Source organism: Melanostigma gelatinosum (assembly GCF_949748355.1).
Source record: "Melanostigma gelatinosum genome assembly, chromosome: 18".
In the NCBI taxonomy this organism is placed as follows: Eukaryota; Metazoa; Chordata; class Actinopteri; order Perciformes; family Zoarcidae; genus Melanostigma; species Melanostigma gelatinosum.
Window position 1 is genome coordinate 20,875,601 of NC_136651.1, and position 27,333 is coordinate 20,902,933.

The 27,333-nt window shown below is 48.5% G+C and overlaps 1 protein-coding gene across 1 annotated transcript in view; it reads left to right on the top strand.

Moving 5' to 3' along the window:
• The window catches only part of LOC306792363 (thyrotropin receptor-like), a gene marked incomplete at both ends in the record, with an annotated part of 52,193 nt that overhangs the window by 12,562 nt on the left and 12,298 nt on the right, over nt 1-27,333 (top strand). Inside the window, 6 exons of the mRNA XM_079289434.1 lie at nt 11,698-11,772; nt 11,909-11,983; nt 12,086-12,163; nt 25,972-26,040; nt 26,340-26,417; nt 26,629-26,817. Coding sequence (XP_079145560.1) covers nt 11,698-11,772; nt 11,909-11,983; nt 12,086-12,163; nt 25,972-26,040; nt 26,340-26,417; nt 26,629-26,817 — 564 coding nt within the window. The remainder of the gene's footprint in view (nt 1-11,697; nt 11,773-11,908; nt 11,984-12,085; nt 12,164-25,971; nt 26,041-26,339; nt 26,418-26,628; nt 26,818-27,333) is intronic.

Below are 27,333 nucleotides of genomic sequence, written 5' to 3' on the forward strand. Positions count from 1 at the left end.
TCTTCTCTTTCTTCTCTCTTCCTTCTTTCCTCTCTTCTTTTTCTCTCTCTCTCTGCGATTCATTGTTGCTTGCTGCGGTTCGTTGTTGCTTGTTGCGTTCAGTGGTTGCGTTGTTGCGCTTAGAGAGGGGGACAGCTTAGAGAGGGGGACAGAGGCAAGAAGACCTGGCAACCCGGTGCCATGAATCTGCGTAGTGGGAAGAGTATGCGTAGTAGGAAAAGCAGGATAGGGGAGGGGGACAGAGGAGAGGGAACCTGGCAACCCGGTGCCAGGAATCTGCCTAGTGGGAAGAGTGTGCGTAGTAGGAAAAGCGTGATAGGGACAGGGGAGAGTGAACCTGGCAACCCGGTACCTGGGTACAGGCAGAAGAAAGGTGGTGTAAGAGAACAGTGAAGGGACAGCTTAGAGGGGGGGACAGCTTAGAAAGGGGTACGGAGGAAAGAAGACCTGGCAACCCGGTGCCTAGGTACGGCAGAAGAAAGGTGGTGTAAGACAACAGTGAAGGGACAGCTTAGAGGGGGGGACAGCTTAGAAAGGGGGACAGATGAAAGAAGACCTGGCAACCCGGAACTTTGTGTTTTGGGGGCGGAGTTTCGGGGTGCGTGGTGGCGTCACGGTCATTGCCGTCACGCCGGTGTGTTTGGATGTAGGTATGTTTGTGCTTGTTTTTTCCTAACGTGACTGGGACAGTTGTGAGGAGTTGGCGCGGTTTGCTTTGTTGTTGCGATGCTCTTAGCTGGCGGACTGTGGTCCAGTTGGCGATGTCAACTGGAGCGTGGAGGGGTGGCGGCGTCTTTGAGCGCTGCGTGCCGGGTAGCCAGAGTCGTCGGAGCTGGTTCTGGAGCGAGCGAAGAAGGAGAGAGCTGGATTTACGTTTCCGTTGTCTGCGTCTGGAGGTCCAGAAGTGGGCGAGTGGCTGAGGTGTGGTCCTGCTCCTGAAATTCAGCTAAGTTTTATCTCCAATAAGAAAGTAAGCATTTTAAAAGTTATTTGCTGTTGTCTTGCAGAGAGAACTAACAAAACATGAATTCTAACTTTTTACAAATCGGCATCATGACATAGTTATTTCGGCATCCCTTTTATTATTGCAGTTAACTTACAGCAAAATATGTTTATTTTGTGTAGACATCTGTCTTGCTGGGCACAGTGAATACTCCTCCAGATTATGTTATGAACATAGACAAGACGGCGTTTAGGTTCCCGGGATATCTGGGACTTCCACAACAAGTACTAAGCAGAAATAGAGGTTATTTTTTCCATGGTTGATGGCGGACATAAATGGCTTAAGTTAATAACGGCTTCCAGGGTGATAAGCCCCGCCCCCACATCTAGCACGAATGGTGGGAATCACGCGAATGACCACAAATGGTCCCCTGCAAGTAATGCGGCGCAATTAACGCGTCACAATTGATGCGATTAACGCGGCGCGAATAATTTCCGCAGCGTTTGGTGTGAACGCACGTTTAGGCCCAATCCCAATGTCCCCCCTAAAGCCTCAGACCCTGAACCCTCAAGGACTTACTGACGTCACCTGGTAAGTGGTTGAGTGTGAGAGACTGGGAGGGTTTGAAATGGTGTAAATACGAATGGGACAGCACTTTGCTGCACAATATGAAGTTACCATGACAACAACAAAAAATGAGATGTACAATTGCGGGTATTTATTTTATACTTTGTACTCACTGATTTGAAAGTCTTCCAGGCTCTTTCCTCACAAATCTATTTCCTCGTTTTTGCCAAAACAGCTTCAATGACAAAATCAAATATTTGATGAATATATAAATAAATCTCTGATTTCATGTTTTTTTGTACCATCTTTCATCCTTATTGTTTCTTAGTGAATTTAATATTCCAGGCTGAACACACGTGTGTCCTCCTCTTTGTTTACCTTTTTTTTACGTCTCCATGCTGGTTACCCGTTATATCAAGGTATACACGTTCTCTTTATCGATCCACAGGTACTGCAAAACTTGTTTTTTCTATCTTTAGCTTGGATTAGGATTTAATTCGAATGCAGTAATTCTTTGTAATGTTTTAACAGGATTAGGGGATGTGTTATGTGTAGCAAGCTAATTGTTCCAATGAACGTTATTGTAAGAGCCATATGAGACTTAGTAAGATGTCTTAAGTGATTTGTGTAACAAAAATGTGGAAATGCTCCTTTAGAATAGAATAGAATAGAATACAAAAGTACTTTATTCATCCCCAAGGGGAAATTTGTCTGTGGCAGCAGCAAACAGGGTTACACAATAAAATAAAATATTGGGTATGGAAAATGCACACTATATACAATATAATAAAATAACAGAGCAGGACCTATTCAATTTAAGAAAACAAAGTAATACAAATGCACAGTATATACACTGAATAGAATTGTATTAAGTTAACTAAGTAGGAAACATTTAAAATTAAAATAAACAAAACACTAGTGCACAAGATCACCAACAGCAGCAACAACAGTGTATCAGTGTTAAAGTCTTGTGTTTGACTTGGCCAGAGGTGATTTATTATACAGTGATATGGCAGTGGGCAGGAATCAGTGGCGGCTGGTGGAACATGTTCTAGGTAGGGCCATCCTATCAATTTCAGCAAACATCCCAGTATGATTTAATGCAAAACAAATTAAGTATCAAACACGCATTATTACTTGGCAGTTAAATATTTAACATTTATTCCAACACAAAAAGCAGTAAATAAAACTTATATAATATAATATAACATGTTTATTTATTGAGATGTCCTATGGACCTTGTTATAGGAGGTAAAGATCAGGAGAAGTAAACATGAAGTGTAATTATGAATACTGATGTTAAATTAAGCTATGATGAGTTTTCACTGTTAATTTAACATCTTTAACATGTTGATGCCTCCATGACCAAGTTAAGCAGATGAGACTGAGGACAGCTATGTAGAAGAAAAGATGTTCACTTTGTCTAATATGTAGCTTGACAGAGTTCTCCATGTGTGTCCTGGTGTTCTCATGTTTCCTTACCTCCTCATCCCTCACTCCCTACCATGGTGTTCTCATGTTTCCTTACCTCCTCATCCCTCACTCCCTACCCTGGTGTTCTCATGTTTCCTTACCTCCTCATCCCTCACTCCCTACCCTGGTGTTCTCATGTTTCCTTACCTCCTCATCCCTCACTCCCTACCCTGGTGTTCTCATGTTTCCTTACCTCCTCATCCCTCACTCCCGTAACTGGCCGTGCTGGATCCGTCCCCGTTGTTTTAAAAAGCTAAATAAATGATTAGCATGACGTCATCCAGCTAGCCAAACCTGTCTGGTGTACAGCTAGTAGTGAAGCTTCGCATGTACTGCTTCCCTTTCCCGCTAGTCTGCTGTCTGATTCTGAGGTCAGGCTGATCTGATATCAGCTCTTTGGCTACAGAATCTCCGCCAAAGTTCTCCTCTCAAACGGGTCTTGGGGGAGTTCAAAAACACAAATATTGACAATTTGTGTAATTTATGATTATTATAATTTTTTTTTTCTTTCTTTTTTTTGTGTGGCTCATGGTGGGGCCATGCCCCATGGCCCTCTATTGACCAGCCGCCACTGGCAGGAATGTTCTCCTGTATCTGTCCTTGTGACAGCGGAGCTGAATCAGTCTGTTGGAGAAAGTGCTCCGCTGTCCCTGCAGGAGGTGGTGGAGAGGGTGATCCGGGTTATCCAATATGGATAATAGTTTCTTCAGTGTCCTCTCCACCACCTCTTCCAGATTGTCTTGTTTGCAGCCAATGATGGAGCCAGCCTTCTTAACCAGTTTGTTCAGTCTGTTGGTGTCTCCGGCTCCAATGCTGCTCCCCAGCAGACTACGGTGAAGTACAGTGCACTGGCCACAACAGACTGTAGAACATCTCCAACATCTTGCTGCACACGTTGAAGGATCGAAGTTTCCTCAAGAAAAAGAGTTGACTCATCCCCTTCTTGTACACAGCGTTGATGTTCTTCCAGTTCAGTCTGCTGTCGATGGAGACACCCAGGTACTTGTACTCTTCCACCATGTCCACATTCTCTCCCAGAACTCTCAGCAGTTGTGGAGCCGTCATCTTCCTCCTGAAGTCGACCACCATCTCTCTGGTCTTGGTCACGTTCAGACGCAGGTGATTTCTACCGGCCCACTCCACAAAGTCCTCCACTACTGTACTCCTCCCGTCCGTCCCTTATACACCCAACCACTGAAGAGTCATCAGAGAACTTCTGCAGATGGCATGACACAGAGTTGTACTGGAAGTCAGTGGTGTACAAGGTGAACAGGAAGGGAGACAGAACAGTTCCCTGTGGGGCTCCAATATCACTGACCACCGTATCAGACAGCACACCGGCCCAGTCGGACAAACTGTGGTCTGCCCGTGAGGTAGTCAGTGATCCAGGAGACGGTGGACGCATTCACCCCCACCAACCGCAGCTTCTCACTCAGCAGCACTGGTTGGATGGTGTTAAATGCACTGGAGAAATCAAAGAAAGTGATTCTCACAGAGCCACCGGTTCATCCAGGTGCGACTGAGCTCGTTGCAGCAGGTAGATGATGGCGTCGTCCACCCCCACATGCGGCTGGTACGCAAATTGCAGAGGGTCCAGTGAGGATTTCACCTGCGGCCGGAGGTGGACCAAGACCAGCCTCTCCAGCACCTTCATCACATGAGATGTGAGGGCAACTGGTCGGTAGTCATTGAGGCCAGATGGTGTCGTCTTCTTCGGTACAGGAACCAGGCACGATGTCTTCCACTGCACCGGGACTTCCTCCTGCTTCAGGCTCAGGTTGAAGAGGTGTTGAAGGACATTAGACAGCTGGATGGCGCAGGTCTTCAGGACCCTGGGGCTGATGCCATCAGGTCCAGCAGCCTTGCCTTGGTGGAGTCTCTCCAGCTGTCTTCTCACCTGGCCAGTCATCACAGAGGGGGGGGGGGGGGGGGTGGGGGAGGGGGGTCATTATGTCGGTGGTGGCAGAGCCCTTAGAAGTGGAGGGCTCTGAGTCCATGCAGCTCACCAGGGGGGACAGAGGGGGAGGTGTTTGGGAGGTGTGGTGTGTGGAGGAGACAGATGAGGGCTGTGAGCTAAACCTATTGAAGTGACAGTTTAGCTTGTTGGCCCTCTCCAGGGAGCCCCCTGGTTGTCTCCCTCCAACCTTGAAGCCGGTGATCTGCTTCATCCATGTCCACACCTCCTTCACGTTGTTCTGCTGGAGTTTGGCCTCCAGCTTCCTCCTGTAGGTGTCCTTGCACTCCCTGAGCTTCACCTTCAGGTCGCACTGGACTCTCCTGAGCTCGTCCCTGTCCCCAGACCTGAAAGCTGCTTTCTTCTTGTTAAGAAGAGCTTTCAGGTCACTGGTAATCCATGGCTTGTTGTTGGGGAAGCAGCGTACAGTCCGGGATGGTATGACGGATTCTTCACAGAATTTAATATATTCCGTGATACAGTCCGTCATGCTGTTGAGGTCCTCCCCATGTGGTCCACACAGCACACCCCAATCCGTTGACTCAAAGCAGTCCTGCAGGGCGTCATTAGCCTCCTGAGACCACCTCCTCACAGTCCTGGTGGTCACAGGCAGCCTCTGCACCAGAGGAACATACCTGGGTGTCAACAGATTCAGGTTGTGATCGGACCTGCCAAGGGGGGAAGGGAAGTGGCACTGTATGCATCCTTAGCATTAGCATACAGTAGGTCCAGGGTTGTATTATTTCTTGTGGGGCAGTCAACATATTGGTGAAAGGTTGGCAGGGCTTTATCCAGGGTGATGTGATTAAAGTCTCCAGTGATTGCCAAAAATGCACCAGGATGTTGAATCTGCAGTCCAGATACAGTGAACTTTAGTTGCGTTACTGACTACGTCACAGCCAATAGCCCTCAGTTGAGGTTAATCAGTCTGCCGAGCAACATAGTTTTTTGACCGTTGTGCCAACGCTGTGACAAGTTGAGCAAAGAATGTTTCTTGTAACTTTATTTTGTTGAGTAAACCTTTTTTAAATGAAACTACTGCCTTTGAAGAATCATTACGCGTCAAGCTTATTGCCAAACACAGACTGTAACAGTAGTGGTAATGTGGACTATCGGACGGAGGGAAGATTGTCACTACAGTTGTCATGCTCTATAGTTCTTTCCATGAAAAGAAAGATGCCATATTCAAGCAAGTTTAACATGGTCAAATATGGTAAAAATATATGGTCAAAATATGTTGCCTCATATGGTTGCGCTATGAGAGAGGACTGTATGTGTTAATATGTGAGCCACTGTATTAAAGTGATTGTGTTTTGAGTTAAATAATTTTGCTACATCTTAGTATTTTGAGCTAAGGCAATTTTTGTTTATGTTTTGTATTATTTATTGTCAGTTTGGGTACACCATTTGTTATTTAAATTGTGAAACTTTACTCAGAGACCTTAACATGACTGGGAAGTCTAAGCCATTGTGTACACTGTACAGTAAGAAACAAGCTCTGGTCTGAGCAGGACGCTAACTTTGGTCCTCTCTCTATCCACCCACAGATAAATTGGACATATTGGCTACACAGTTCTTCCTAGTCTGTGTAACCTTTGCTGCCGTTTAAGATTTCACCTTGGTCTGGTGGTGGTAACAATGGCAATGTCTTCTAAGTAAGTGTGTTTCTCTCTGCCGTTGTTTTTTCATATAGAACCGAGCTAGGTTAAAGTAAACTTCGAACTGACGTTATGTTGGTCTGGCAGAGGTCTGCTGGAACAAGCCTTAACGATAGCTAATACGTGTCAGCTAGCTAATGTTATGTTCTGAGTAAAAAAAACGAATGCAAAGGGAAAGACTTTGGGAGACTTGGGAGTTGCAGGTGAAGTTGTGAAATCTATCGTTGTAGATGTGTGGTAATGCCAGAGGCTTATTGTGGTGAAGCCAGCACCATTTGAATTGGAGATAAACCTTAGCTGAATTTCAGGAGCAGGGCCACACCTCCACGGGGCCACTTCCGGCCACACCCTACAAATACCCACGGCCAACATAGCTCAGCCTGCTACGCCTTTCGCACCAAACCGTAAGGCTGCTACACCTTCAGAAAAGAGTCAGGCTGCTACGTCGTTCGCACCAAAACGCAAGAACGCCCCGCAGCACCGCAAAAACAACGAACAGGGAAGGAAAATAAACCCCTTACCTCGCCAGCATGGACCTGCTACTAACCGGGCCTCCCGATGACGACGAACCGTTTGCCTCCCCAGCCGCCACCCGCACAGCCCGGGGCCGCACTCCACCGAGGCAGACGCCACCGATCGCCTCCGGGAGCGGCCCGGCGGCCCAACGCAGCCGAACCCGCCGACCGGCCACATCCATCGACCGGAATCCCTCCCTCCGGGCAATCCGCCAGTACGGGGACCCAGACCGACCGTCATCGTCCAGCGAACCAAGTCCCACACCGGCACGCCTCCGTGGCAGACGGCGATCCGCTGCCCCCGAACGCGGGCAACAGACGCGGAAGTCCCCCCCTTCCTCCTCCGCTCGCTCCGGACGCAGCGCTCGGGGACAAACCTCCGACAGCCCGGCTTCCGGCGACTCCAGCATCCCAGCACGCCGCGCTCGAAGCCACCGGCACGGTGCTCGCGCCCCGACCGCATCTCCCAGCGGAACCGACCCGCCCAGGATCGCCGCCTGGACCGTAGGGCGCCTGTTAACGGAGCTGCAGGAGAGGGGGATCCCCCACAAGCGCCACGCCAAAAAAAAAAGCGATCCCCGTACTATATTTCAAATTCAACTCACACCTGAGCCCTACGAACCCCTCATGCGCTAACTACAAACCAGGAAAACACAGCAAACCGCCCCCCACAAACCACTGTTCACCACAGAGACTGGCCGCATCGCCGACCGATCCTGGTTCCTCTTGCACTTCAGGGGAATCCTAACCATCTCCGGGATCAATCCCGGCTCCTTCCCTGGCCACTCCTTCCGCGTAGGAGCCGCCACCACCGCAGCGAGCAGAGGAGTCCCAGACCACCATCAAAGCCTGGGCCGCTGGCCCTCCCACGCCTACCAACTCTACACCCGCCACAGCGCCACCGACATGCGCAACGGGCAGGTGGCACTGCTCCCGTAGGCAGGCTTTTGGGGGTCTGCAAGGCCCGGGAGCCGCAGTGGACCCTCAAACTAGCCTTTCCCCAAACCGCTTCGCTCAGGCTACCCTCCACCAACCATCCCTAAAACTCTCCAGCCGGCCAAATCGCCGAGGTGGGGCCCTAAGCTAGTGAATTGGAGATAAACCTTAGCTGAATTTCAGGAGCAGGGCCACACCTTCACAGGGCCACTTCCGGCCACACCCTACAAATACCCACGGCCACCATAGCTCAGCCTGCTACGCCTTTCGCACCCCACCCTCCCGCCCCTCTTTAAAACCACTCCCGGAAGGCCACCTGCCTCCACAGCCACTACTGTCCCACATGGACCGGGGGGGGGGGGGGGGGTCTGCAAGGCCCGGGAGCCGCAGTGGACCCTCAAACTAGCCTTTCCCCAAACTGCTTCGCTCAGGCTACCCTCCACCAACCATCCCTAAAACTCTCCAGCCGGCCAAATCGCCGAGGTGGGGCCCTAAGCTAGTGAATTTCAAATTCAACTCACACCTGAGCCCCTACGAACTCCTCATGCGCTAACTACAAACCAGGAAAACACAGCAAACCGCCCCCCACGAACCACTGTTCACCACAGAGACTGGCCGCATCGCCGACCGATCCTGGTTCCTCTTGCACTTCAGGGGAATCCTAACCATCTCCGGGATCAATCCCGGCTCCTTCCCTGGCCACTCCTCCCGCGTAGGAGCCGCCACCACCGCAGCGAGCAGAGGAGTCCCAGACCACCATCAAAGCCTGGGCCGCTGGCCCTCCCCCGCCTACCAACTCTACACCCGCCACAGCGCCACCGACATGCGCAACGGGCAGGCGGCACTGCTCCCGTAGGCAGGCTTTTGGGAGTCTGCAAGGCCCGGGAGCCGCAGTGGACCCTCAAACTAGCCTTTCCCCAAACCGCTTCGCTCAGGCTACCCTCCACCAACCATCCCTAAAACTCTCCAGCCGGCCAAATCGCCGAGGTGGGGCCCTAAGCTAGTGAATTGGAGATAAACCTTAGCTGAATTTCAGGAGCAGGGCCACACCTCCACGGGGCCACTTCCGGCCACACCCTACAAATACCCACGGCCCCCATAGCTCAGCCTGCTACGCCTTTCGCACCCCACCCTCCCGCCCCTCTTTAAAACCACTCCCGGAAGGCCACCTGCCTCGACAGCCACTACTGTCCCACATGGACCGGGGTGGTCTGCAAGGCCCGGGAGCCGCAGTGGACCCTCAAAGTTTCTGTTAAGAAGGTTAGTTTAGACTCCGCAACGATGAAAAATTATAGGCCAATATCAAACCTCCCATTTTTGAGTAAAATAATTGAAAAAGCGGTTTTCCAACAGCTGACTAACTTCTTGACCGTAAATAACTGCTTTGATGTTTTCCAGTCAGGCTTTCGACAGCACCACAGCACTGAAACTGCTCTTGTTAAGGTTTTCAACGACATCCACTTAAACATAGACAATGGCAGAAGTTCAGTCTTAGTCTTACGAGATCTCAGTGCTGCATTCGACACGGTCGACCATGCCATACTAAACATCTGGGTGGGACTCTCTGGCACAGCACTTAACTGGTTTGAATCCTACTTGAGGGGCCGAGAATACTTTGTGTCTGTGGCTCATTACACATCGGACCTGACTAAAATGACATGTGGTGTTCCCCAAGGTTCAATATTGGGGCCTCTTCTGTTCAACATCTACATGCTTCCACTAGCTCAGATTATGGAAAACAACAAAGTGTGTTATCATAATTATGCAGACGACACACAAATCTACATAACTATGTCACCAGGGGACTATAATCCCATACAAGGGCTGGGTAACTGCATTGAACAAATCAACAACTGGATGTGCCAGAATTTTCTTCAATTAAACAAAGATAAAACAGAAGTAATTGTTTTTGGTACCAAGGACGAACAATTGAAAATCACCGCTCAGCTTCAGTCACTGATGTTAAAACCCACAAACCAAGCCAGAAATCTAGGTGTAGTTATGGATTCAGATCTCAACCTGAACAGCCATATCAAGACAATTACAAAATCAGCCTACTATCACCTGAAGAATATATCAAGGATTAGAGGACTTATGTCTCAACAGGATTTGGAAAAACTTGTCCACGCATTTATCTTCAGCAGACTGGACTACTGTAACGGTGTGTTTACAGGTCTCTGTAAAATGTCCGTCAGAAAGCTGCAGCTGATTCAGAACGCTGCAGCTCGAGTCCTCACTAATACCAGGAGGGTGGCTCACATCACTCCAGTTCTGAGGTCTTTGCACTGGCTTCCTGTCCAACAAAGAATTGACTTTAAAATCCTGCTGTTGGTTTACAAAGCACTGAATGGTTTAGGGCCAAAATACATCTCTGATCTGCTGCTACCTTATGAACCATCCCGACCCCTCAGGTCGTCTGGGACCGGTCTACTTTCTGTTCCCAGAGTCAGAACTAAACATGGAGAAGCAGCGTTCAGTTTTTCTGCTCCACATATCTGGAACAAAGTCCCAGAAAGCTGCAGGTCTGCTGAGACCCTCAGCTCATTTAAATCAAGATTGAAGACTTTTCTGTTTGCTGCTGCCTTTAATTGAGCCACATTCAATTAATATATTAATCAATTTCCTGCATTTCTGCATTTTACTACTGTATTTTATTTCTTACACTGTTCTTAATTGCTGTTAAATCTCCTTTTCTTTTGCCTTATGTTTTGATGCTTTTAATGGTTTTAAAAGGACTGCACAATATATCGCCATTTCCTCCGGGACCGCGTTCGTGCAAGGCGTACACTATGAAACGCAGATCGGCAGAGATCTTTTCCAGACGTGGTTTGTGTGCGAGTAATTGCAGAATTGCGGCAGTGTATGGTTGATTGCGTGCAGCGTAATGTCTCAGGGAGACATCAATTATTGTTTCAATGTATGTTTTAAATCTCCTTTACTTTTTACGACTGAATTTTATTTCTTACACTGTTTCTTTAATTGTTTTTAAATCTCCTTTTCTTTTGCCTTATGTTTTGATGCTTTTAATGGTTTTATGTGAAGCACTTTGAATTAACTTGTTGTTGAAATGTGCTATACAAATAAACTTGCCTTGCCTTGCCTTGCCTTACAAATTTGGGCATTTTAACATCAAAGTCTTAAGAATTTGATTCAATTTTGGAGCCAGTCTCAAGTGAATATTGCAGGAACTGCAGTTTTTGACACTTTAACGTTGGCTTTATTTTTCAGACCCGGAGGTTGCAGCATGGTGCCAATACAACTTCTTCCAAGTGTTTCAATGCCAATGTTTGGATCTTGTTTTCAAAGCCAAATTGTATTCTTAATGCCAAAAATGTACTGTCACTGTCCTGCCTATACACATACTGTATGTGTACAGGCAGTCCATAGATCAACATTCAAGAAGTTGGACGTTGTACGGGAGATGTGGTCAGAAAATTATATGTTTTGACCAAACGAAATATTAAACTATTATGAGCTTTTTCCGGTTGTTGCCGGTGAGAGGGAAGTCTGGGTCAGCCTGCTTGGCCTGCTGCCACCGCGACCCGACCCCGGATAAGCGGAGGAAAATGGATGGATGGAGCTTTTTCCTTGAAGAAAAAGAAAGAATTAAGAACTATTTATGTGTGTGTCTGTATCTTGTGTGCCCAATAGACAACTAACTGGTATCAAAACACTGTCATACATCGACCAAGAGGCATTTAAAAATCTGCCTAATTTAAAGTACCTGTAAGTACAATTACATTTTCCCATGTGTAATCCTTGTATATCATATCTTATCATATTTCACAAGGAAACATAGTAGAATTTCTATGTTCCCTATTAACCATAAACTGGCTACTGACTGAGATTTATCTCAATACAGTGGGATCACCAATACAGGTCTCACCTCCTTTCCTGGGCTACAATATATTCAGTCCAGCAAAGAGGATTTTATTTTGTATGTACCATTTAAATATACCTAACTGTAATGTCAATTGTTTTGCTAAAATGTATGAATTTTTAAGGTGTAAAATATTTCATGTTCATACCTTTCTGACAGGGAGATAGTGGAGAATGTCTTCCTAAAAGTTATACCTGCTAATTCTTTCACTGGAATATCTGAGAATGCTTTGACCATGTAAGTATGATTTATAGTTTAACAATGACTCAAATGTCAGACCCCATTGTCACTGACCCACTGGAATTGAAATTGCAATTCTGTAGTTATTTTTGCTAATTTTCTCTTACAGCTTTACCGAAGTATGATTTGATCTATTGTGATCTGAATGCACTTACTTTGTTTATTATTTGCTTACTTACAATTACTTTTTTTAACTGAAATAAAGGTTATGACAATGTCAAGGCATAACTGTAAAATCTTGCTATTTGCTTTCGTCAAGTCAGAACAGAGGGAAACAGCATAGACTTTTAGTCAATGCAGGGTCAAAAAGGTGATTCAAAAGTTTGTGTGACAAATAAAATCTATGAAATAATAAACAATGAAAATGATGTGGGCAAAAGTTCAACTTTGCAAAAAATAGGTATCAGCCCCTATCTCAAGCCTGTACAAGCATATTGCATTTGAAGCTAAGTCTGCTATAAGGCTAATGCTAACATTCAAGAAATTATTATTTTTGACAGAAAAAGGCCATTACTTGCCACATCTTCCCAAACTGCTCTAGGGTTAACATGGGCAGAGACCTGGCAACTTTAGTTGTTGGGTGGGGGTGGGGAGGGGGGCAGTCCCCATTCATATACCATAGGCACAGCTACTCGAGCAATATGGGGCTAAGTGTTTTGCCCAAACACATCGACATGGAATGGTGGCAGCGATTGTACCTCTTATCCTCTGATTGAAGGACGACCCGCTCCATCACTGAGCCACAGTCGCTGACTGCTCCAAAAGATGGCAATCGGGTAGGGACGGGTAGCAGCAGGTACATCTTACCTCAAGAAAAACTCAAGAAAGCTGCAGACATACCCACAGAGACATACAACTAGGGGCTTAAGGTACACGGCCATGGCAAACAAAGTATTGACACTGGGTGAAAGATACATTTGCGGCACGGTCTGCAAGAACAACCGGGGCTGGAGAGAACTATGCAGAGCACAGGAACCACTCCTGGTGAGACTTAGGAAGAGCCAGGCAAAGAGTCACCCCACAGTGCCCAGAACCTTTAAGCGCCAGAAGCTCTTGCTCCAAATAAAGTAGTTCAACAGTCCCAGATCAAGGGGCCTCCAGCCAGTCATTTAAAAGAGTACTTTCAGTCTAATCAATAACTGAAACATGATCTTGTTGTTATCGTTACTCTCAACTTTGATATACTAGATCTTCATAAGTAAACAAGACCGTTAGCGAGAAGATTGGCTATTTCTATATATTTATTCTTAATGGATGTTATCGGTGCCAGAGGGTCAGATTACGCGCAAAATTGGACAAAATCCTGCAAAGACCAGCCCTCCGTGGACAGACACAGATCTAGCTTCGCTGCAGCTTTCGACCTGCACCTGCACCCCACCTCCTGCTCTGACAGGAGGTGGAGAGCTCACTGCTCTGCTGGTCCCCACTGGGAGCCAACAACAACTGCACATTGTGGAAGCCCTGCGTGGGCCAACTGTCAGATCCTGCTGCAGTAAAATGAGAGGTTGTCCAAACCAGAGCATTTTTCCATTGAAAAGATGTTTAAAAGACGTCTATGCCCACTGTTGAAAAGACGTTCAGAATTGGTTCAAAAGTGAAAGTTTTTTCGCTGACTGTTTATAGATGTTGATTGAACGTTCACACTTCGACCAGATTTCAACGGGATTTGCAATACTACAATTTGTCTTCCTCTACATTGTGCTAATAATAGTATATCATCATTTTAGAGGCTTACTAAGAAACCACATCCACATTTATCAGTTGAAAGCCAATTTTGCAAATCCCGTTGAAATCTGGTCTAACTGTGAACTCTTAATCAACGTCTATAAATAGCAAAAAATCTTTCACTTTTGAACCACATTTAACCGTGTTTTTAACGTCACCATTTTTGAAACGTGTTTTCAACGTCGAAATGCTCTCAGATCAATATGTAGCAACTAAATACTTAGTCATAGTAACACATCATCAGTTTCCACTTACAGGACAAAAGACCAAGTGACACAGGCAACAGTTCATTTGTATTTATTAAGCACAATATAAATATAAACAATGTTCTTTATATACAACCATAATCTCCTTTTCCTGATTTAAATGTTGTTTTCACCCACTGCCGTGCCTCTCTCCGTAGGCACAGCTGATGCTCATCTCCGGTGATCATCTCCAGCTGACATAAATACTCCAATCACTCTCATCCCAGTTGTCAGTCCGTCTGTTTACCTACCTGGGATTCCGACCCGTGAGTTGTCCATTTGTTCACTCTCTGAAGATCTGCTACCAACGATCCGTTTTGTTTTCAACTTGCCTGCCGTCCAGTGTTGAGCCTCGGGTTTTCACCTATACGAAGAAGCCTTCCAGTTCGCTCCCCGGAGATCAACTGTGAAGTCTTGGCGATCCTGTGTCGTGCCCTGGGTATCACACAGTCGATTCAGCCTGCCTGCCAGCCACAGATGCGGACCAGCCACTTTCCGGCTTGGACCCGTGCGGAGCGTGTGGAGACGCCTCCTATTGACTTCATCAATTTCCTGTCTTTTCCCCTGACTGAGAGAAATAAATAATCTTGGTTTTGAAATAGAACTCTGCTGTCCTGAGTCTGCATTTGCGTCCATGAACACACCACATCATAACGGACTGACCCTAACTCATGGGTCCATACCCAGGAGCCGCAGCAGGATCTCCACCTGCAGATCCCCTGCAGGTGGCGATCACAAACCATCTTCTGGGACAGCAACACCATCTGCTGCATGATAAGCGGGGATCGCAGCAAGCCATCGGGTCTCAGGTGGCTGAGATCGGCAGCATGGTGCAGGGACTCGCACAGCCCCGCCCCTCCCCCCCTAGATTCAACGGCAAGGGACACGCAACTGGTCCGTGAGTCATTTGTTCCATCTTCTGAACCTTTCCACGGAGACGTAGAGGTTTCCTGCTTTAGACGATGTTTGTGTTTAACCAACAGCCCCGCACGTATACATCGGACAGTTCTAAGATTGCCTCTCTGACCGGGTTGCTACATGGCCGTGCTCTCGACTGGGCCCAGGCCTGGCTCACCCAGAACCCGTTGGATATGGGTTTTTTTGGACAATACCTGAAGGCGTTTAAGAGAGCTTTCGACCACCCTACATACTCTCAGGATGCTGTTAACAACCTCCTCCGCCTCCGTCAGGGCTCTGCTAGCGCCGCTGAACATTCTATTGACTTTCGTATCCTGGCCGCAGAGTCCGGTTGGGAGGAGAGGGCGCTAAAGGGTTTTTTTCTCAGCAGCCTGTCGGAGAGATTGAAGTATGAGCTTGCTGTTCTGGAGGAGGCCAAGACACTAGAAGACCTGATCGCTCTCACCATCCGACTGGATACTCGAATGCAGGAATGTCGGAGAGAGCGTAACCACAGGGTCCCGGCACCGGTTCGTCAGCCAGTAACCACTTCCGGTCGCCGGTCCCCAGTTCCACTTCGCCGCCGCAGCCCAGGCCACCAGCACTCGCCCGCTCCGGCACCTGCTCCCGAGAATCGGGATGAACCCATGCAGTTGGGACGGTTCCACCTGTCTCAGAGAGAGAGGGAGCAACGAATCCGTTCCAGAGCCTGCCTCTACTGCGGCGAGCCGGGTCACCGTATCCCTGTCTGCCCGGTGCGACCAAAAGAGAGGGCTTGCCTTTAAGAGTGGGAATACTGGCGAGCGATTCCACCCGTCCCGGGTCCCGTCGCACACTACCAGCTAAGGAATGTCTGCCGTCCGGTGCTCTACCAGTCTTGGCTCTCAATGACTCCGAGCAGAACAGAGTTTTTTGGACTCCTCCTTGGCCTTCGCTCATGGGATTCCCTTGGAGCAGTTGGAATGCCCTCTTCAGGCGAACGCTCTGGGTGGAAGTCCCTTGACCAATATCACTCACCGGACTTGCCCTATTACCCTGCTCGTGTCAGGAAACCACCAACACGAGATGCGTTTTTTCATCTTCTCTATGCCCCAGACGCCTCTGGTTCTGGGTCATCCCTGGCTCCTGGACCACAACCCACAGATAGACTGGGCAGGAAACAGAATCATCGGTTGGAGCCCTAGATGTCTTTCGAGGTGCCTCAAGGCCTATTCTCTCAACACCCCTACTGCCGGAACTGATCTCACCTCGGTCCCCTTGGAGACTGCTGATCTCAGCGAGGCATTCAACAAGGAACGAGCCCTTTCCCTGCCACCCCACCGACCATTACGATTGCACCATAGAACTATTACCCGGCGCCACCCTGCCCCCCAGCCAACTATACAACCTTTCCCGACCGGAATGCGAGGTGATGGAGACCTATAACACAGAGTCCCTCGCTGCTGGAATTATCCGCCCGTCATCCTCCCCAGAAGGAGCGGGGTTTTTCTTCATCGCCAAGGACAAGAGTCTCCGTCCTTGCATTGACTATCGAGGGTTAAACCAGATCACCAACCGGAACAAGTACCCGCTACCCCTACTCAACTCTGCTTTTGAATCCCTACCCGGTGCCACGATTTTCACCAAGCTAGACCTCCACAATGCTTACCACTTGGTTCGGATACGAGCGGGGGACGAGTGGAAGACCGCTTTCAACATGTCCGTCAGATCCTTCAGCGCTTATTGGAGAACCAACTCTTCATCAAAGCCGAGAAATGTGAATTCCATGTCATTTCTTGGTTTCATCATTGAGGAGGGTCAGATTCTCAAGGACCCGTAAAAGGTTAAAGCGGTCACCGAGTGGCCGGTCCCCTCTAACTGGAAGAAGCTCCAGCAGTTCCTAGGGTTTGCAAACTTCTACCGCCGGTTCATTCGGAACTACAGTCAGACGGCATCACCCCTAACCAGACTCACCTCCTCTAAAGTGGATTTTTCCTGGTCCCCCGAGGCCAACCGGCCGTTTAACATCCTCAAGGAACGATTCACATCAGCCCCCATCCTAGTACAGCCGGATGAAAGCCGCCAGTTCGTGGTCGAGGTGGACGCCTCCGACACCGGAGTAGGAGCAGTATTATCACAACACTCAAGCACTGACTCTAAGCTCCGCCCGTGGGCTTTTTTTTCTCTCACCGCCTTTCCCCGGCCGACCGAAACTATGATGTGGGCAACCGGGAGTTACTGGCCATCAAGCTGGCTCTGGAGGAATGGAGACATTGGTTGGAGGGGTCAGTCCACCTGTTAATTGTGTGGACCGACCACCGAAATCTCGAATACATCCATTCTGCCCGGTGACTGAATTCCCGCCAAGCCCGTTGGGCTCTGTTCTTTGCCTGTTTCAACTTGACCATCACCTACCGCCCAGGAAGTAAGAACATCAAGCCGACGCCGTCTCTCGTCAGTTTTCCACAGACAAGGTTGACCCAGCTCTAGACACGATTGGTCCACCCGCCTGTGTCCTAGGGGTTCTCACCTGGGCAATAGAATCTGCAGTGCGGGAGGCTCAGCAGTCGCTCCCCTTTCCGTCCGTTCCCGGGTCCTACAATGGGCACATGACTCCCGACTCTCCGGCCACCCTGGGATAAGACGTACAATCAACTGGCTCCGGCGCTCCTTCTGGTGGCCATCTTTGGACAATGACACCCGAGCTTACGTCTTAGCCTGTACCACCTGTGCGCACAACAAGGCCTCACACAGACCCCACACTATTACGACCTCTGACTGTTCCCCACAGGCCTTGGTCGCATATGGCATTGGACTTCGTCACCGGATTTCCTCCCTCCGAGAGCAACATGGTCATCCTGACCATCGTGGACCGGTTTTCCAAGGCGGCTTTATTCCCCTTCCCAAGCTCCCGTCGGCCCGCGAGACCGCAGACTTGTTGGTTCAACATGTCTTTAGACTCCACAGCATCCCTATGGATATTGTTTCTGATCGGGGTCCTCAGTTCTCCTCCCAAGTTTGGAAGGCATTCTTCCGCAGCCTCGGTGCCACTGCTAACCCTCTCCTCCGGCCTTCACCCCCAGAATAATGGGCAGACCGAGAGGCTTAACCAGGAGCTAGAAGCCATGCTCCGATGCGCAGCGGCGGCAAATCCATCTTCCTGGAGTCGTCACCTGGCCTGAATAGAGGACGCACACAACAGCTATACCTCCATGGCAACGGGTCTCTCCCCCTTCGAGGCCTCCATTGGCTACCAAGTTCCCCTTCTACCCAGCCAAGAGGTCGAGATTTCTGTCCCGTCTGTCCAAGGCAACTTTCGCCGATGCAGAAGAGTCTGGAGAGAGACTCGTACCGCCCTACTTCGTTCTTCCCAACGAAACAAGTGTCTGGCTGATCACCGCCACACACCCGCCCGCACCTATCTTCCCGGTCAAGAAACTCACCCCCAGATACATTGGCCCGTTCCCCATCGTCTCAGTTATCAACCCGGTCAAGGTCAAGCTCCCGCAATCCATGAGAACCACCCTGTTTTCCATGTGTCTCTTCTCAAGCCCGTACACTCCAGTCCTCTGAACCCTCCGGCCGAACCCCCTCCTGTCGGCTTTGTCTGCCGCTCAGTAGGATTAGCCACTTTCCGGCTTGGACCTGTGCGGAGTGCGTGGAGACGCCTCCTATTGACTTTATCAATTTCCTGTCTTTTCCCTGACTGAGAGAAATAAATATTCTTGGTTTTGAAATAGAACTCTGCTGTCCTGAGTCTGCATTTGGGTCCATGAACACACCACATCATAACAGGAACGATGCTGACCTGGATATTATGCAGTATATTCTTTATATTCTCTGTATATTGCTATAAGCCAAACAACAATGTTTTGACCGTGTTCTTATTAGACATTACTTTGTTTTACTCACGTCCTCCTCATTTAAACTGTGTACAGCCCCACTCGCTGTCCACCATGTATTTTACATGTAAAATGTCCTAAAACTCTTTTATAACGTTAGGCTACAGCAATAGTCCATAAAGAGTCTACAACATTTACTAACACATGTTGCTAACGCTACTAGCTAACATGCTAACGCTACTAGCTAGCAGCCTCGCCCACATGGTGAGCATAACATGATTTTAATGATATGGTAATGATATTTCGGTTTGCAATATTGGAATAAAGTAGTTCAAGTACTTACAGAGTATGTCGTTAGCGTGAAGCCTCTTTTATTCTGTCAGCTCGTTCACTTCACTCCTCAAGTCCCATGCCGTCTTTCTAGAGAGGGTGCATGTTTAAAAGTTGTAGTAGGAACCGTAGCTACACTGGTCCAACAAAAATGGTGACGCTTCGTACTGATGTCTTTGATGAACTTTATTTGCCATGTTCTCTCTCTCTCTCTCCACCTCAGACACCATGAAAACTACAAACAAAACAAACATTTTTACATAAATTGTGAGCTCTTCCTGGAGTCACGGACATTTGCTAGCACACGTTGCTAGCACATATTAGCACACGTTGCTAGCACATATTAACATATTCAAAATGACAAACTACAATCTCAAAAAATGCAACACATGTAAACGTAAAGGCAGGTCAACAACAATACACACAAATATATGTTCAAATTAACACTTTACCGTGTGCAACTCTGGGTGTGACCCGTTACTTTACGACGTTACATGACGAAATACGATACCTTGAGGCAACACATACGGTACCATATAAACTCAATAGAATACACAATTACACATGTCTCTTTGACAGTTACAGGAACTGTGATGCTGAGCCTCTGCACATGTGTGTTCCAGCAGTAAACACAGAGTTGTATTTTGCATGAAAATACAGACAGAATGTGCTCTGCTCTCATTACGATGTCCTGGGAGCTTCATGTTGACAGTACAGAGTCTATAGTTCCATTATGATGACGTTTTATATGAAACATTAAATGCGTTGAAATCACGTCTTCCTGTAGACCACATTTCGCCGACCAGCGTAATATGACTTTGGAGAAATAAGTTCAAAGTAACCAATATTGTGTCTCTTTCAACCTACAACTGAACAAACCATTCACTAGCTTAGGGCCCCACCTCGGCGATTTGGCCGGCTGGAGAGTTTTAGGGATGGTTGGTGGAGGGTAGCCTGAGCGAAGCGGTTTGGGGAAAGGCTAGTTTTAGGGTCCACTGCGGCTCCCGGGCCTTGCAGACCCCCCCCCCCCCCCCCCCCCCCAGTCCATGTGGGACAGTAGTGGCTGTGGAGGCAGGTGGCCTTCCGGGAGTGGTTTTAAAGAGGGGCGGGAGGGTGGGGTGCGAAAGGCGTAGCAGGCTGAGCTATGGTGGCCGTGGGTATTTGTAGGGTGTGGCCGGAAGTGGCCCCGTGGAGGTGTGGCCCTGCTCCTGAAATTCAGCTAAGGTTTATCTCCAATTCACTAGCTTAGGGCCCCACCTCGGCGATTTGGCCGGCTGGAGAGTTTTAGGGATGGTTGGTGGAGGGTAGCCTGAGCGAAGCGGTTTGGGGAAAGGCTAGTTTGAGGTTCCACTGCGGCTCCCGGGCCTTGCAGACCCCCAAAAGCCTGCCTACGGGAGCAGTGCCGCCTGCCCGTTGCGCATGTCGGTGGCGCTGTTGTGGGTGTAGAGTTGGTAGGCGTGGGAGGGCCAGCGGCCCAGGCTTTGATGGTGGTCTGGGACTCCTCTGCTCGCTGCAGTGGTGGCGGCTCCTACGCGGGAGGAGTGGCCAGGGAAGGAGCCGGGATTGATCCCGGAGATGGTTAGGATTCCCCTGAAGTGCAAGAGGAACCAGGATCGGTCGGCGATGCGGCCAGTCTCTGTGGTGAACAGTGGTTCGTGGGGGGCGGTTTGCTGTGTTTTCCTGGTTTGTAGTTAGCGCATGAGGGGTTCGTAGGGGCTCAGGTGTGAGTTGAATTTGAAATATAGTACGGGGACCGCTCTTCTCTTCCTTCGAGGCTGGTCTCCGGCAATGTCGTCCGTCGTGAAAACCCCCCAAAAGACGGCAGAGGGAGCGGCATCGTTGTTGGCCAATTGTGTGAGTTCGTCGCTGGAAGTGGGCGGGGTGGGGGCACTGGCATCCCGGTGCTAGATGTCCCGGTTATGGTCACTTGCTGTGTTTTCAGAAGTAGGCGGCGGGGGCACTGGCGTCCTGCGTTCTGTTGTTGCTTTGCGTTCCGTGCTTGCTGCGTCTCGTTGCCTGCTGCGTTGCGTGGCTGCGTCATGCGTCGTTCCGTTGCTGCGTTCAGTTGTTGCTTGATGTGATCCGTTGTTGCTTGCTGCATTGCTGAGTCGTTACTTGCTGCGTTGTTACGTTGCTGCGGTCCGTTGCACTGTGTTGCTGCATCCCGTTGTTGCTTGCTGCGTCGTTGCGTTGCTGCATTGCGTTGCTGCGTTACGTTGCTGCGTTACGTTGCTGGGGTACGTTGCTGGGGTGCGTTGCTGTGTTCCGTCGTTGCAATGCGTGGCTGCTGCGTTCTGCCGTTGCTGTATTCTGTTCCGGCGTTGCTGCGTTCCGTTCCATTCCGGCGTTGCTGCGTTACGTGGCATGGCTGAGTCGTTCCGTGGCTGCATCATTGCACTCCGTGGCTGCGTTGCTGCGGTCCGTTGCTGCGTTGTTGCGTTGCTGCGATTCGTTGCTGCGTTCTGTTCCTGTTGCTGTGTCCCGTTGCCTGCTGCGTTCGGTTGCTGCATTGTTGCGTGGCTGCGGTCAGTGGCTGCGATGCGTGGCTGCTGCGTTCTGCCGTTGCTGCATTCCGTTCCGGCGTTGCTGCGCTCCGTTCCATTCCGGCGTTGCTGCGTTGCGTAGCATGGCTGAGTCGTTGAGTGGCTGCGTCATTGCACTCCGTGGCTGCGTTGCTGCGTTTCGTTGTTGCTTGGTATCTGCATGGTGGAAAAGCGGAATGGGGGAGGGGGACAGAGGAGAGGGAACCTGGCAACCCGGTGCCAGGACTTAGGGGGGGACAGAGGCAAGAAGACCTGGCAGCCCGGTGCCAGGAATCTGCCTAGTAGGAAAAGCGGAATAGGGGAGGGGGACAGAGGAGAGGGAACCTGGCAACCCGGTGCCAGGACTTAGGGGGGGGGACAGAGGCAAGAAGACCTGGCAACCCGGTGCCTGGAATCTGCCAAGTGGGAAGAGTATGCGTAGTAGGAAAAGCGGGATAGGGGAGGGGGAGGGGGGAGAGGGAGCCTGGCAGCCCGGTGCCAGGACTAAAAGAGGGGGACAGGGGCAAGAAGACCTGGCAGCCCGGTGCCAGGAATCGCCTGGTGGGCAGAGTATGCGTAGTAGGAAAGCGGCATTAGGGGACAGAGGAAAGGGAACCTGGCAACCTGGTGCCCGGACTTAAAGAGGGGGATGGAGGAGAGGGAACCTGGCAACCCGGTGCCAGGACTTACCTGGTGCCTGACGTGACTTTGGGAAGGTTTGGAGGAGTTGGCATAGTGTGCTTTGTTGCGTAGACTCTCTTTTCCCTTTCTTCTCTCTTTCCTTGTGGTGGTGGAGGGGGACGCTGTGAACCTGGCAACCTGGAACGTCGAGGCCGGCGGGGCGGGGCTTGGTGGTGCGTGATTGCGTCACTGACGGCGCGCCCGTGTGTTGATGAAAAAAGTCCGTCGCTGCGTGGCGAGGTGTCATGGCGGCTGCGAGGAGTTGGAGCAGTGTCGCTTTTTTGTCGCGGCGCTTGTGGGGGATCCCCCTCTCCTGCAGGTCCGTTAACAGGCGCGCTACGGTCCAGGCGGCGATCCTGGGCGGGTCGGTTCCGCTGGGAGATGCGGTCGGGGCGCGAGCGCCGTGCCGGTGGCTTCGAGCGTGGCGTGCTGGGATGCTGGAGTCGCCGGAAGCCGGGCTGTCGGAGGTTTGTCCCCGAGCGCTGCGTCCGGAGCGAGCGGAGGAGGAAGGGGGGGACTTCCGCGTCCGTTGCCCGCGTTCGGGGGCAGCGGATCGCCGTCTGCCACGGAGGCGTGCCGTGTGGGACTTGGTTCGCTGGCCGATGACGGTCGGTCTGGGTCCCCGTACTGGCGGATTGCTCGTAGGGAGGGATTCCGGCCGATGGATGTGGCCGGTCGGCGGGTTCGGCTGCGTTGGCCGCCGGGCCGCTCCCGGAGGCGATCGGTGGCATCTGGAAGCCCTGCCTCGGTGGAGTGCGGCCCCGGGCTGTGCGGGTGGCGGCTGGGGAGGCAAACGGTTCGTCGTCATCGGGAGCCCGGTTAGTAGCAGGTCCATGCTGGCGAGGTAAGGGGTTTATTTTCCTTCCCTGTTCGTTGTTTTTGCGGTGCTGCGGGCGTTCTTGCGTTTTGGTGCGAACGACGTAGCAGCCTGACTCTTTTCTGAAGGTGTAGCAGCCTTACGGTTTGGTGCGAAAGGCGTAGCAGGCTGAGCTATGGTGGCCGTGGGTATTTGTAGGGTGTGGCCGGAAGTGGCCCCGTGGAGGTGTGGCCCTGCTCCTGAAATTCAGCTAAGGTTTATCTCCAATTAATATTTTAAAACAAATTGGTGTTTTGTGACACGTTGATATTGTATTTTAGCCGGTTGAAAAGACGGTGAAAATAGGTCTTAGACGTTCAGACCCCATTTCAACCCGTTTTCAACCAGAAATCAACGTTGAAATCCGGGCTAGTGCTCACTGGGAAAACACTACCGCTTTTTCTCTGAACTTGAGGTCTACAAGTTAATAGGAGACCGTCATTCAGCAGTTGAAACGCCATGTCCACACATCTGCTGAAAGTCATCTTTTTGTTGGATCCTGCCACATGTGTGATCTTATATGTGCATCATATCTGTCCTCAGAGATCTTAAAAAGAAATTCTAATCCACATTAATAGTCAATCCTTGAATTTTGAACATACATTTTGAATCTACTTATTGTTACACATTTTCATTCTCTTTGTAAACCATTTGGAAATTCACTCCTGAACAATTAATAGATTCCTTTCCTTGCACCAGCGTTTGAACCCTGACAACTTTGCCGTGTAACAGGCAATGGTAGATACCGCTCTTACCGCCTGGATGGTCTGCACCGACTGTATAGACTGTCGAGCCCTCCCCATCCTTTCCCTCTCAGGAGCCAAGGCTGGAAAGGACGGCCCAGATTGGGCAGCTTAGCTATTGTACCCATCGCCTGAGACAGAGGCCCCCAGAACTGAGGAACAGTCAGGGCTTTCATGATCAGGGAATCTCGAGAGCCTTTAGAAACCCCATCATGTGCTAAAATACCCATATCCACAGCCTCTCAACCATCCACGGTAATGCGGCCCACGGTAATGCCTGTTGATGTAGGACACCGTGGTGCTGTTGTTGCTCCTCACCAACATGTGCATGCCTAGTATCAGGGGCCTGAAGTGTTGGAGGACCAAGTGCCTGTAGCAGTGTTCTGTAGCCATTCTCTGAACTTAGCCATCGAGGTCTTCAAGATAAAAGGAGATCCGCATTGTTCGGTCATGCAACAGCTGAAGTGCAATGTCCACAGATCTACTGAAGGTGCAGGTGGCCAGTGCAATGCCAGTATTTTGCATATGAATGCTAACCCCTGGATGGCGAAACTCAAGAGCATCCTGTGTTTCAAAGCCACCTCGACCTGAAAGTAAGCGCTTTGAAGTTAATAGTGGTGAACCAATTGTACAGCTGAACCAGCTCCGGTAAACGCTTGATGATTAACATACAGAACATCTTGCAGGCAATGCACTGGTTTAGGATACGGAGATCCAAAATGGGTCTGAAATCTGCCGTCTTCTTGGGTACCAAGAAGTTTGCAGAGTAAAACCGTTTCTGTCTGTCATGACAGACACAAACTGTTTCTGTAACAGGTCTTAGATCTCTGCTGAGAGATAATCCATCTCCTTCTGGGAGGGTAGATTTCCCTCCTTGATGTCCATGAAAGGATGAGGAACAACGTAGAACTGGAAAAAATAACCCAGTCACAATCCCCTGTCCTTCCATTCCATTACTACGCAGTTGCGTGGCCACTCCTCGTAAAACTGTGTTCAAGGACAAGCGATGAGCTGTGAGGCAGCAACAAAAAAGCTGTGATATCTTGTTTGTATCAAGGGTGACTGTGGTTTAGTGGTAGAGTGGGTCGTCCTTCAATCAGAGAATCGGCGGTTTGGTCCCCTGCTCCACTAGTCCATGTCGATGTGTCATTGGGCAAGAAACTTAATTCACAAATTGCTGTAGGAATGTTTGTTAGTTCTGATGGGCAGGTCGCACCTTGCATGGTCATCAGTGTATGAATGAGTGTCAATGACATGTAGTGTTAAAGTACTTTGAGTGGTCGGAAGACTCGAAAAGTGCTACACATTACTATTACCATGTGCCTGTTTTATATGTCTGTGCCATTAAATGCCATATTAAAGTAAATGGATTAATTATGTATGGAACAAATATTGTACATGCTAAGAATCACCCAGTATATTATATTCAGCTTCATCTCCTTAAAGGCTCATTTGTCCAAGTCACGGGATATTTTATTGTTTTGAATTTGTTCACACATTCAAGATTGAGAGAGTCTAGAATCTCCTCCAAACCAAACAGACAAAATCAAGTTGCTTTAATTTTAGGACTCCACTTGTGTCAAACTAGAAGCGTTCCTATGCTTTAAGAAGACAAGGAGAGTACTCCTTATTAATAGTACTACACTAAGTGCCGAACATATTAATATGTTATTTTATTTCAAATGTAATAACATTGTTTTGCTTAGTTTAGAATGTAATACTTTTCTCGTAATGTAATAACTTATTACATTATTCACAAAATTGTTATTGAGTTGCGCTGATTGATTTCTTATGTGCTGATTGTTATATTTTGAGCTTTTATTCCATTTAAATGATTACATTATGTGTAGTTATTACATAGTGCACAGTTATGAAGTTGCTACAATGTTTACAAATAGACATGGAACTTATTTTTCACTTTTAATAAAAATGGAGTTAATGGAAGGTTCATGGGATATTCTCTTCTCCCCCCCATTTTTTTTTAGCATGCTGAATAGCAATGGTGTGAAAGAGATCCAGCAATATGCCTTCAATGGGAGCAGACTGGAGGAAGTGTATGCCATTTTGAACAGTTACAGTGAAACAAAAACAAAAGCTCAAAGTCCACACACACTCACCAATATTTAAAGTTCATCCAACTTTACAACTTTCTTATTTAGTTCCGTTATTAATGTGTGTTTGAGCTTTAACAACCTGGCTGGATGACATGTTGAACTACTATTGTGTTAAAAAATATATTTTGATAAAGTAAAAAAGTGGGATTATGTGGGATTTTGTGTATGTTTGTACAAAACAACAGAACAATTCTGACCATATTACTTTTCCACTTATCTATTTTATATCTATTCTACAGGTATCTTCACAGGAATATGGATCTGGAACGAATAGATGAATTTGCATTTTATGGTGTGATTCAAGGCCCAACGCAATTGTGAGTGAATTGAGAGAATTCGCTAGAAGAGGAATTGGTGTTCTTCTTGGAAAAATAGAGCAAATAACTATACTTTGTGTTTTCTTGTCAAATAATATTCTAACATCAAATAAAAACAATTTTTTTTGGAACTGCGGTATGCTGAGGTTGAATACCGGAACTGCCTCAGTTTTGTGTCCAAATGAATAATCTAAACTTTTTGTCTTTCCAGAGACCTTTCAGAAACCAAAGTTAGCTCTCTTCCTTCAATGGGTTTGGAGACCATTGAAAAGCTCCAAGCTAAAAACACTTGGACTCTCAAAGAACTGCCCCCCTTCAAGGCCTTTGTCCATTTACAAATTGCTGAATTGACCTTCCCAAGCCATTGTTGCGGTCTCAAAACGTTGAAAAGATGGAGAGGGTAATTAAGAGAATTAAAAGTGTTGGAAAATATTTTCCCACTGTAATTCTTTCCGTCAAGCATTTGTCCTTTACATACCAAACTGCCCTCAGGCCCACGGTATAGTGTATGTATTGGGGTACTCGCACAATCTGGGCCAATCTAGAGTGATATCAATTAGTTCAGTTACTGGGGAAAAAAAATGATGTGCATTTTTGTGCACTTTATTCATAATGTTACAGACCTTAAACATCTAACTAGAGTGTGCCAGTAGCCTCTCGAGGCAACCATACAAATATTGATTAATGAGCTCTTCTATTTGTTGCCTCTCGAGGCAACCATACAATTAATGATTAATGAGCTCTTCTATTTGTAATATCAAACCCTAGACATAAGATCAAAAAGAATACATCTTATTGTGTGATATTTTGGTGATTGATGAACTTTGACCATTGTGATAATTATGATCTTAGGTTATTCATTTTTTTTCCTTTCTGATAATATTTGCATCTTTAACTGTTTTTCAACCTAAACTAA